The 13,002-nt window shown below is 52.0% G+C and overlaps 1 protein-coding gene across 1 annotated transcript in view; it reads right to left on the bottom strand.

Annotated features, from left to right (window-relative positions):
- Window positions 1–13,002, bottom strand: part of LOXL2 (lysyl oxidase like 2) — a 77,076-nt gene that overhangs the window by 4,304 nt on the left and 59,770 nt on the right. The window contains 4 exon segments of the mRNA XM_030964289.1: window positions 3,934–4,045; window positions 5,829–5,965; window positions 6,576–6,691; window positions 11,119–11,362. Of these exon segments, the coding sequence (XP_030820149.1) occupies window positions 3,934–4,045; window positions 5,829–5,965; window positions 6,576–6,691; window positions 11,119–11,362 (609 nt within the window).

Here is a 13,002-nt window from a genome sequence, read left to right as displayed (position 1 = left end):
GGGGAAAACCTTTGGGAATACTGGGAGAGGATGGGAAAAACACTTGGGAACAGTGGAAGAGCACGGGGAAAACACTTGGGATCACCATGAGAACATAGGAAAAACCCTTGGGAACACTGGGAGAGGGAAAAACCCTTAGGAATTCCTGGAGCGCATGGGGAAAACCCTTGGGAACACTGGGAGAGCACAGGGGGAGCAGAGAGCACCAGGGTGAGCAGGAGCAGGGAAAAACACTCGGGAACATGGATAAAACCCTTGGGAACCCTGGGAGAGCATGGGGAAAACCCTTGGGAGCGCCAGGAGAACATAGGATGAGCAGGAAAAAACAGGAGCAGTAAGAGAGCAGAGGATAAACCCTTGGGAACACTGGGAGAGCATGGGAAAAACATTTAGAAATACCAGGAGAGAATGGGGAAAACCCTTGGGAACACTGGGAGAGCGTGGGGAAAACACTCTGGAACATGGGGAATACACGGTAAAAACCCTTGGGAACATCAAGAGAGCAGGGGGTGAGCAGGAGCAGGGAAAAATCACTTGGCATCACTGGGAGAGGGAAAAATCCTCGGGAACATGGGGAGAGCATGGGGAAAACATTTGGGAAGACCAGGAGAGGGAAAAACCCGTGGGAACATGGGGAGAGCATGGGAAAAATGCTTGGGATAACTGGGAGAGCATGGGAAAAAAACCCTTGGGAACACCAGGAAAGCACAGGGTAAGCAGGGAAAAAAGTACTTGGGGACACCAGGAGAGGGAAAAGCACTTGGGAACTCTGGGAGAGGGAAAAACCTCAGGGTCACCAGGAGAGGGAAAAAACCCTGGGGAATACTGGGAGAGGATGGGAAAAACCCTTGGGATCACCAGGAGAGGGAAAACCTTTGGGAACACTGGGAGAGGATGGGAAAAACACTTGGGAACATGGATAAAATCCTTGGGAGCACTGGGAGAGGGAGAAACACTCAGGATCACCAGGAGATCATGGGAAAAACATTTGGGAATACTGGGAGAGGATGGGAAAAACACTTGGGATCACCAGGAGAACATAGCAAAAAACCCTTGGAAACACGGGGAGAGGGAAAAGCACTTGGGAACACGGGGAGAGCATGGGAAAACCACTTGGGAACATAGGGAAAATCATTGGGAACTCTGGGAGAGGGAAAAACCCTTGGGAATACTGGGAGAGCATGAGCAAAACACTTGGGATCACCAGGAGAGGGAAGAATCCTCGGGAACACAAGGAGAGCATGGAAAAAACCTTTGGGAACGCCAGGAGAGCGTGGGGAAAACACTCGGGATGACTGGGAGAGGGAAACACCCTTGGAAACATGGGGAGAGCATGGGGAAAATCCTTGGAAATGGGGAGAGCACAGGGAAAAGCACTTGGGAACACTGGGGGAGCATGGGGAAAACCCCTGGGAACACCAGGAGAGCATGGGGAAAACTCTTGGGAGTGGGAACACCAGGAAAGCACGGGGTGAGCAGGGGAAAGTGCTTGGGAACACCAGGAGAGGGAAAAACCCTTGGGATCACTGGGAGAGGGAAAAACCCTTGGAAAATGGGGAAAGCATGGGAAAAAACCCTTGGGAACACCAGGAAAGCACAGGGTAAGCAGGGAAAAAAGTACTTGGGGACACCAGGAGAGGGAAAAGCACTGGGAGAGGGAAAAACCTCAGGGTCACCAGGAGAGGGAAAAAACCCTTGGGAATACTGGGAGAGCACAGGAAAAACCTCAGGATGACCAGGAGAGGGAAAACTGTTGGGAAAACCCTTGGGAACACTGGGAGAGGATGGGAAAAACACTTGGGAACATGGATAAAATCCTTGGGAGCACTGGGAGAGGGAGAAACACTCAGGATCACTGGGAGAGCACGGGGAAAATCCTTGGCATCACCAGGAGATCATGGGAAAAACATTTGGGAATACTGGGAGAGGATGGGAAAAACACTTGGGATCACCAGGAGAACATAGCAAAAAACCCTTGGAAACACGGGGAGAGGGAAAAGCACTTGGGAACACGGGGAGAGCACAGGAAATACCCTTGGGATCACCAGGAGAGGGAAGAATCCTCGGGAACACAAGGAGAGCATGGAAAAAACCTTTGGGAACGCCAGGAGAGCGTGGGGAAAACACTCGGGATGACTGGGAGAGGGAAAACCCTTGGAAACATGGGGAGAGCATGGGGAAAATCCTTGGAAATGGGGAGAGCACAGGGAAAAGCACTTGGGAACACTGGGGGAGCATGGGGAAAACCCCTGGGAACACCAGGAGAGGAAAAAACCCTTGGGATCACTGGGAGAGCACAGGAGAAACACTTGGGAGCACCAGTAGAGCATGGGGGAAAAACCCTTGGGATCACCAAGAGAGGGAAAAGCACTTGGGAACACGGGAGAGCACGGGGAAGACATTTGGGATTGGGAAAGCACAGGGCGAGAAGGGAAAAAAATACTTGGGAACACCGTGAGAAGGAAAAGCACTTGGGAACACTGGGAAAGCACAGGAAAAACCCTTGGGAACAGCAGGAGAAGGAAAAAACTCTTTGGAACACGGGGAGAGCATGGGGAAAAACCCTGGGGATCACTGGGAGAGGGGAAAACCCTTGGGAACACCAAGAGAACAAGGGAACACCAGGAGAGGGAAAAACCCTTGGAAAATGGGGAGAGCATGGGAAAAGCCCTTGGGAACACCAGGAGAGCATGGGGAGAGCAGGGAAAAGTGCTCGGGAACACTGGGAGAGGGAAAAACCTTTGGGAGGAGCAGGAAAGAACAGGCTGAACAGGGAAAATCCTTGGGAGCACAGGGAGAGGGGAAAGCACTTGGGAACACCAAGAGAACATGGGAATGCTAGGAGAGGGAAAAACCCTTGGAAAATAGGGAGAGCATGGGAAAAGCCCTTGGGAACACCAAGAGAACATGGGAAAAGCCCTTGGGAACACCAGGAGAGCACGGGAAAAACACCTGGGAACATTGGGAAAGTGCAGGGGGAGCAGGGAAAAGTGCTTGGGAACACTGGGATTGGGTGGAACCAGCGCCCTGGAAATGAAGGGCTTAAAGGTTTGGGGTTAATTAAATGAAGTGTTAATTAAATCTCACCCTAACTGGCACACCAAGAGGGCTGGATGGGGATTTGCAAGACTGAATTACCCAAATTTCACTGGTTTGGTGCTTAAAAAATAAAGTGAGGCCCAACAAGGCCTGTGAGGGTGTGAGGGCTCTGCTCTGAACCAGAACTGAACCCTAATTTCTCTCTAATGAGGACAAAGTGAAAGTTGAAACCTTTATTTTTAACCAGAAATATCTCCCAGCTCAGCTCCAGAGCCCAAGCAGCAGCTGGAATGGGCTTCACTTTCCTGAACTAGGTCACAGTCTGAAATGTGACACGCAAGGCCAGAATTTTCTGCTAAAATCCCAACAAAATAATGAGAAAAATCTGGATTTTTTTTTTTCCAGGAAAAACATTCCTTGAAAAAGGCAATTTTCAAAGCTGGTTTTATTTGGAGCTGGGCAGGGAATTGTGTTAATTCATTTTTTGTGGTGAAAACAGTCCTAAAAAGCTCCCAAGTTAATTCCATTTTCCATGGTTTAGATACTGGAATAAGCCAAACTTAAATTAGTTTGGCTTTGATATTTCCACGACCAAAACAGAAAAATACCAAATGATAATATTTAAAATTTTTCCAAGAACACAGAGATTTCCCTGACATTCCAGGGACATTTAAATTCCTGCCTGGTACAGCAGGAATTCTCTTTCCCACTGCTTAGTTTGTTTTCCAAGAGAAGCTTGGTGAGAGATCCCAGCTTGGCAAAATTATTGGATTTTGGGAAGATGGAATTTTCCAGGACACTGGGATTGCACCAGGGTTTTTAAAGGGGGGGAAACATGAAATTCCTAGTCTGAGAGGAATCCTTGGAGCGTGCCTGGGGGCTCCCAGCCCTCACCTATGTGGCAGTTGTACATCCAGATGCGCTGCCCGTCGTAGCGGCTCCGGCATTTCATGACGTTGTTGGAATAATCCGACTCTGCCACCTCATAGTTGGGGTTGATCACGACCTGGGAGGGGTGGAGGGACAGGGGTGGGGTTGTTGAAAGGGGGATTTGGAAGAATCAGTTGGTTTTTTACGGCATTTTTTAGCTAAAAATGAAAATGTGATTTGTTTTGTAAAGGGAGAGAAATGAGTCGAATAAAGGCAGGTCAGGGGATAAAGGCTCAGTCGGGGAATCCTGGGATGGTTGGGGTGGGAAGGGACCTGAAATCCCATCCAGTGCCACCCCTGCCATGGCAGGGACACATTCCACTGTCCCAGGGGCTCCAGCCTGGCCTTGGGCACTGCCAGGGATCCAGGGGAGCCACAGCTCCCTGGGAATTCCATCCCAGCCCCTCCCCGCCCTCATTCCTTCCCAATATCCCACCCCAATCCCCCCTTTCCCACTTTGAAGCCATTCCCTGGGTCCTGTCCCTCCATCCCTTGTCCCCACCCCCCTCCTCCAGCTCCCCTGGAGCCCCTTCCGGCCCCCCTCCAGGCTCTCTGAGCTCTCCTGGATCCTTCTCCTCTCCAGGCTGGACATTCCCAGCTCGCTCAGCCTTTCCTCCCAGCAGAGCTGCTCCATCTCTAATTCACCACAGCCACCCCTTCCCCTGTGCCCCAAGTGTCCCTGCAAAACCCCATTTTCCATTTCACACAGCTCAGACAGAAATAATTCCTCTCCTTTCCCTCCTCCCCAGGGCCAGTGGCTGCTTTTGGACCCAGACAATTCCCCCCATGGGCCTGGCCCGAATTCCTGCAAAATCCCCAAAACCAGCACCTGGGAATCCCCAAATTCAGGGAATGTTGCTTACAACCAGCTCCAAAGCAGGGTGCTGTGCTTTGGGGGTGTGACAACACTGTCAACAGCATCAGCTGGGCTGGGCCTATCCAGGATTAGCTGGACTTGGATTTTTTTAAGACTTTAATCTCCAAACTGTGCTCACGGGCCCTGATATTTCCCTTGGGAGCGTGTGCTGATTATCCTGGTGGATAATCCCTTATCTTTAAGGCATCTGGGAATAGAATCCCTTTATAAACAGAAGCTGGAGGTGTCAAATGAACAAATTTGGCGATTTCTGGATCTGACTGGTAAGATAAAAGCAGTAGGGGTGTCCTGTTGAAGATTGCATGCGAGATGTTTTCCATTACCATCTGTATGGCTGATTACCTTGTCAAGTGAGCAGTTTGCCTTATCTCTCTCTTTGAATGACCACATTCACACCTCCCTCGGGAGGGGACATCTGCTGATAACAGACTATTGAATATCAGTGCATGGCTGATAAGAATGATAACATCCCATTGGGAAATGCTCCGCCCAGAGGGAGGAGCCAAGCATTGCTACCCCGATACACTTTGAGATTCTGGAACACCAGCACGGCTTTTCTCCACGGGATTCCCTAGAGGAACAGCAGCTGCCTCTTCCTCCGCTGGATCTCCAGAGGAAGACTACATCCTTCTCTACAGAACCCCCTTGCTCCAACAGAACCACACCTGACACTTCAGAAGACTGCAGCCACATTTCCAATCAGACTGCCACCCACACCCTGACCCACAGGGCGTCAGGTTGGGTTCTGACTCTGGCAGTGTTGTTCTAGTGGACTGCATTGTTTATTTTATTTTTTTTCCCTTTTAAAGAACTGTTATCTCCTGCTCCCATATCTTTGCCTGAAAGCCCTTTAATTTAAAATTATCGCAATTCGGAGGGGTGGGGAGGGTTCACATTCTCCATTTCAGGGGAGGCTCCTGCCTTCCTTAGCAGACTCCTGTCTTTCCAAACCAAGACAGTGTCCCAGATCCGTCTGTCCCACCTGGAAGAGGTAATCCCCGGGGGGGACGTCGGTGATGTCGATCCACTGGCAGTCGATGTCGTGCCGATAAACGTCCCAGCAGCCCACGGTGATCCCCTGCTCCCCAAAGTTGGCACACTCGTACTGCTTCTGCACGTCTGAAGGAGGAGAACCAAGGCAAAAAGTGTTAAATCCGCAGCAGAATTCCCAGAAAATTCCTGGTTGTTCCCCATGGACAGGGATAAACTCCAGGGGTGGTGTTTTGGGTGAGATTTAAGGAGCTGCCACCTTCCAGCAGCTGGAGGCTTCTTTTGGAGTTCCTCACTGGGTGGGGAGCAGAAAATGCAAAATTTTGGATTCTGGAGCAGCTCAGAGTTGGGATGGAGGGAGCTGAGGGTGGGAAAGAGAATGGGGGACCTGGGGGTTCCCATCCATGCATCGTCCATCCCATTGATCTATTCCATCATCCTCAATCCATCCCGCATCCATCCATCCATCCATCCATCCATCCATCCATCCATCCATCCATCCATCCATCCATCCATCCATCCATCCATCCATCCATCCATCCATCCATCCATCCATCCATCCATCCATCATCCATCCATCCATCCATCCATCCATCCATCCATCCATCTATCCATCCATCCATCCCCCATCCATCCTGGCCTGGTTCCTGGCTCCTGCCAGGCCATGTTCATCCCTCAGGAGCTGTCACCTCCTCGGGAAGAGGACGGAATTCCCGGGACACGGGGCCCTGGCACAGACCTGCCTCGCACTCGGTGTCCTCCAGGCAGAAGCTGGCCTTGTGTCCCTCGGCCACCTTGGTGCCATTGAGGTTCAGGAGGTCATAGTGGGTGAACACCTCCATGCTGTGGTAGTGCCTGTGGGGACACACAGGGACAATTATCCCGAGGGATCATTAATTTACCCCTGTAATTAATTTCCCTTTAATTACCAGGGCTGAAGGGGAGCTGCAGGAGTGGGACAACTCCAGCCAGGAAACATTCCCTGGGGATGATCCTGTGTGGATCCGGTGTGATCCCCATCACCCATCCTGCTGCCTCCTGGGATTTATTTACATGGAATCCCAGACTGTTTAGGTGGGGAGGAAAATTCGCAGGAAACATTCCCTGGGGATGATCCTGTGTGGCTCCATCACCCATCCTGCTGCCTCCTGGGATTTATTTACATGGAATCCCAGACTGGTTTGATGGGGAGGGATTTAGGGATCACTTTGTTCCATCCCTCTCCATGGCACAGACACCTCCCTAACCCCATCCCAGGTTGCTCCAAGCCCTGTCCAACCTGGCCTGGGACATTTATTAAGTCCCTTGCTCCAACTTTTCTGGGATCCCAATGTTTTATAGTGGCAGGAAGGGCAAAAAATCCACCAAAAAATCATCCCTTGGAGCAGCCCCGTCATTTCCCAGGAATATTCCACACAGAGCTGGCTGTGCCAAGACCTGGCTGCTTTTACAGATTAACTTTTTAAGCAGCAGAATGTGAATTTACCAGCAAAAAAACAACAGCTGGAGCAGCTTCTTTCACCCTGCTCAGAGTTGGGTTTTCACCCGGGAGACAGTTCCTGGTTTTAAACTGGGATGTGTCAGCCCAGCCTGGGGAACATTCCAGCAAAAGTCAGGAGAGAGCCCAGAGTCTGTGTTTAGATCCCTGATTAGCAAAGCCAGACCCAGCAGGATTTGGGTGAGATGGGACTCAGGGGACACTGGGGTTTTAAGCCCCACTGCTGGCTCAGCAGAGAGTTAAGCCGAGCTTTAGCCCAGCTGGACTGCACGAGGTCAGGGCTGGGCACAGCAGTGTGGGTGATGCTGATGCAACACCTTGGATTTGAGCCCAGCCTTGGAACTGGCAGCAAATCCAGGGCACGAGGGAGCAGGGAGACAACTGGAGCGGGACCTGAAACCACTCTGTGCCACCCCAGCTTTGGGAATGGGCATCCCAGCTTTGGGAATGTCTGTCCTAACTTTGGGAATGGGCATCCCAGCTTTGGGAATGTGTAACCCAGCTTTGGGAATGTCTGTCCTGGCTTTGGGAATGGGCATCCCAGCTCTGGGAATGTGTAACCCAGCTTTGGGAATGTCTGTCCTAGCTTTGGGAATGGGTATCCTAGGTATGGGAATATTTGTCCTAGCTTTGGGAATGGGCATTCCAGGTATGGGAATGGGCATCCCAGCTTTGGGAATGTCTGTCCTAACTTTGGGAATGGGCATCCCAGCTTTGGGAATGTGTAACCCAGCTTTGGGAATGTCTGTCCTAGCTTTGGGAATGGGTATCCTAGGTATGGGAATGCCTATCTCAGCTTTGGGAATTCTGCCCTAGCTTTGGGAATGCCTATCCCAGCTTTGGGAATGGGTATCTCAGCACAGGAATGGGTATCCCAGGTATAGAAATGTGCATCCCAGCTTTGGGAATTTGTATTCCAGCATTGGGAATGCCTATCCCAGCCGTGGGAATTCCTATCTCAGCTGTGGGAATGCCTATCCCAGCTTTGGAAATGCTTATCCCAGCTTGGGAATGTCCGTCCTGGCTTTGGGAATGTGTATCCCAACTTTGGGAATGCCTATCCCAGCTTTGGGAATGCCTGTCCCAGCTTTGGGAATGTCTGTCCCAGCTTTGGGATTGTGTATCTCAACTTTGGGAATGCCTATCCCAGCTTTGGGAATGGGTATCCCAGCTTTGGGAATGTCTGTCCTAGCTTTGGGAATGGGTACCCCAGCTATAGGAATGCCTATCCCAGCTTTGGGATTGTGTATCTCAGCTTTGGGAATGCCTGTCTCAAATTTGGGAATGTCTATCCCAGGTATGGGAATGCCCATCCCAGTTTTGGGAATGTCTGTCCCAGCCCTGGAACCCTGCACTGAGACCCAGCTGGGCCCAGCTGCAAAGCTCAGCTCAGAGCGAGGCACAGACAGGGCCTAACTCAGAACCAGTTGCTTAAGAATTAAAAAAAAAAAAAAAAAAAAAGAAAAAAAAAAGAAGAAAAATGGGCATAAATCCACTCCTTTCCAGCTGTAAAAATAATCAAGGCTGAAACACTTCCAATCACCACCATTGCTCACGGATTTACAGATGGGCATGAGCAAAAGGGGAAGGGGAGGAATTTTTTCCTGTGTTTCCCCTCACTAAAAAAAAAAACCAAACAATCCAGAAATTGCCATCTGCCAGAATGAAAAATGAAATCATTTTCCACTCCCTGCTTGGGGTCTTTCCCATTTTTATTTTACTTCCACATCCAAACAGGAGCTCCCAGGGCAGGAGGCAGAGCAAGGCCAAGGCCAAGGCCGGGCTGTTGATTTGAGGCAGATTTGGCTCAAATGAATGAATTTGAGCTTCTCGAGCCTGACTCAGTTTCTGAGCTATGCCTGAGTCACTCCCTGGGCTGTTTACACTCAGCTGTTCACAGACTGGAAAGACTGAAGAGGGATTGAGTTCATCCCTGTCCATCTAAACTGGTTCCAGTTTGGAGCACAGATGGCTCCTGGCCTCTCGCTCACCCTTTCCCATCCCACCTCCCTTCCACCGTGTCCAAAATTGCTCCAAGTTCCCCCTTTCTCAGTGCTACCTGCGCATCTCAGCTCTTTGGGAAGATTATAAAGAACTCTAAGATTTAAAATTGACCACTCTGGGGTTTCCCCAGTTTTTTAAGCAGGACAGGAGCTGTGCATGGAATTATTTCACTGCCTTTTACCTCAAATTAGGGAAAAATCCACCTTGTACCAGTGCACATTTCACAGCAAAGCACCTGGATGGCCTCCAGCTCCCTTTCCGCCAGCATTTTTGGTTCCTTTTCCAGGTGAGAAACTGCTCACCTGGTGGGTGGGTGAGGAGTTCCCATGTCCTGCCTGTGCAAACTCGGCTCCCAGGTGTCAGAAAATCGGGGAATGGTTGGGGTTGGAAGGGAATTAAATCCCATCCAGAGCCACCCCTGCCATGGCAGGGACACATTCCACTGTCCCAGGTACTCCAGCCTGGCCTTGGGCACTGCCAGGGATCCAGAGGCAGCCACAGCTCCCTGGGAACTCCATCCCAGCCCCTCCCCACCCTCATTCCTTCCCAATATCCCACCCCAATCTCCCCTTTCCCAGTTTGAAGCCATTCCCTGGGTCCTGTCCCCTCCATCCCTTGTCCCCAGCCCCTCTCCAGCTCCCTGGAGCCCCTTCAGGCCCTGCCAGGGGCTCTGAGCTCTCCTGGATCCTTCTCCTCTCCAGGCTGGACATTCCCAGCTCGCTCAGCCTTTCCTCCCAGCAGAGCTGCTCCATCTCTAATTCACCACAGCCACCCCTTCCCCTGTGCCCCAAATGTCCCTGCAAAGCCCCATTTTCCATTTCACACAGCTCAGACAGAAATAATTCCTCTCCTTTCCCTCCTCCCCAGTGCCAGTGGCTGCTTTTGGACCCAGACAATTCCCCCCACCCCACCCACGGGCACAGACTGGAGGCCTGGGCTGAATTCCTACAAAACCCCCAAAAACGGCACCTGGGAATGCCCGTGCCAGCCCTGGGGCCAGCACTGGGACCCAGCAGGGCCTGGCTCAGAACTGCTTAGGAACTGAACGAAGAAAGAATTCCCAAAATCCAGGGAATGCTGCTTACAACCACCAAGCTGAGGGGCAAACCGGGACACAACTGGGACAAAGCTGGGACAAAACCGGGACAAAACAAGGACAAAGCTGGGACAAAACTGGGATGAAACTGGGACAAAACCAGGACAAAACTGGGACAAAGCCGGGACAAAACTGGGACAAAGCTGGGACAAAACTGGGACTAAGCTGGGACAAAACCGAGACAAAACTGGGACAAAGTTGCTACAAAACTGGGACAAAACCAGGAAAAAATTGGAACAAAACCGGGACAAAGCTGGGACAAAACTGGGACAAACTGGACAAAACTGGGACAAAACCGGGACAGCACCGGGACAAAACCAGGACAAAGCTGGGACAAACGTGGGACAAAAAAAGAAATAAAATGAAAACAAAACAGACAAAACGGAACAGGACAAAACGGGACAAAACCAGGAAAAAATTGGAACAAAACTGGGACAAAGCTGGGACACAACTGGGACAAAACCGGGACAAAACTGGGACAAAACTGGGACAAAGCCGGGACAAAACCAGGACAAAGCCAGGACAAAACCGGGACAAAGCTAGGACAAAACTGGGATGAAACTGGGACAAAACCGAGACAAAACTGAGACAAAACCGAGACAAAACCGTGACAAAGCTGGGACAAGAGTTCCCCGCGGCAGCAGGAGGGCTGGGGTGGCACGGAGCCCGGGGTGTGGCACCCACCGGTGGCAGTCGTGCCACACCCAGGCGTGGCGGCCGTTCTTGGGCCTGAAGTCGGACTGGCCGTTGTTGTGGATCTGGGAGCTGAAGCGCAGCAGGCGCCGGTAGCCCGAGGTCAGCGAGGTGTTGTGGGCCGAGCTGGCCAGGCAGTTCTCCTCCAGGGCACACTGCAGCAGGAACATGGGCCTGTCCTCCAGGTAGGCCGTCTGCTCCACCAGCTCCGCGTTCAGCACCAGGTCAGGGGCGGCTGCGGTGAGGAATGCATTGGTTAAATGAAATAAAATCACTGAAAGTGTTGCAGTGTGATTTCAGGGTTTACCCCAGAACTTTGGATCCCTCCCTGAAGATTCCCTCCCAGGTGTGTCAGTCACCTCTCCTTCCCCCTCCCTGACCCCTCCCAGCACTGTCTGTCAATCCTGAGTGATTGGCAGATCCAAAGGATGCCCTCTACCCCCGGGGGCATTGGGCCATCCAGGTGTCCTTTGTCCCTTTGTCCCTCCCCTGCTGTCCCTGCTTGGTGGCTCCCTGCCCCTTCCCTGCCCCTCTCCCGGGTTCAAAGGAGCAGCAGCCACGGGCTCAGGGAGTTCTGTTGGAGCTGGTGCTGCATTCAGAGGCCTGTAGGCCAGAATAAAGCTCTGGATCCAAACCCTCCATCAGAACCGACTCCTTTCCTTCACCATCGCCTTAAAGCTTCTGCACAGAGGGAAACCTGAGGAGCAGCCCCTGTGTGGGGGGAAGCTCCATCCCAGCACCACCAGAGCTCCTGCAGGCCTGGACTTGTCTGCAGTGCCCAGAGCAGCACCCAGCCAGCCCAAAGTGTCTGTGGGGTGAAACACCACACACACCAGCCAGCCCAAAGTGTCTGTGGGGTGAAACACCACACACCCAGCCAGCCCAAAGTGTCTGTGGGGTGAAACACCACACACCCATAGAGCCCAAAGTGTCTGTGGGGTGAAACACCACACACCCACGGCCAGCCCGCCCAAAGTGTCTGTGGGGTGAAACACCACACACCCAGCCAGCCCAAAGTGTGGGGGGCCACAAAAAACCAGCCCAAAGTGTCTGTGGGGTGAAACACCACACACCCATAGAGCCAAAAGTGTCTGTGGGGTGAAACACCACACACCCATAGAGCCCAAAGTGTCTGTGGGGTGAAACACCACACACCCAGCCAGCCCAAAGTGTCTGTGGGGTGAAACACCACACACCAGCCAGCCCAAAGTGTCTGTGGGGTGAAACACCACAGTGCTGCTGTTTGGTTCAGCAGCAGGGCCAGACAAACCAAGGCACGTCCCGTCCATAACATTGGTGATATTCCAATACGAAGGTGGCTGCTGGAGGTGCAGGATGGCCCTGCCACTGAGCTCCTCAGGCTCACTCAATGCTAATCAGAGGGCCATGGAATGACCTGACATGGAATACTAATCAGACTCAGTGCTAATTGGAGGGCCATGGAATGGTTTGGCTGGGAAGGGATTTTAAGGATCAGCCACTTGCAGCCCCAACACCTCCCACTATCCCAGGCTGTTCCAAGCCCTGTCCAACCCGGCCTTGGATGTTTCCAGGGATGGGACAGCCATAGCTCCTATAGAGAATCCATTCCAGCCCCTCCCCACCATCCCAGGGATGGATTTCTCCTGAATATCCAATCTAATCCTACTCTGAGTTTGAGCAGGAAAAGCCTGGTGGGGAACAATTCACCATACGGGAATATGGACCCTAGATCCCATCCCATTCCACCCCCTGCCATGGCAGGGACACCTTCCACTATCCCAGGTTGCTCCAAGCTGGCCTTGGACACTTCCAGGGGTGGGACAACCACAGCTCCTCTGGGAATTCCATCCCAGGACCTCACCACAGCCCTACAGCAGATTTTATTCCCAGTGT

The sequence above is a fragment of the Camarhynchus parvulus genome, chromosome 22, assembly GCF_901933205.1.
Source record: "Camarhynchus parvulus chromosome 22, STF_HiC, whole genome shotgun sequence".
NCBI classification, from domain to species: Eukaryota; Metazoa; Chordata; class Aves; order Passeriformes; family Thraupidae; genus Camarhynchus; species Camarhynchus parvulus.
Note: the sequence above shows the minus strand (reverse complement) of the source record. Positions and strands in the feature narration are given on the sequence as shown.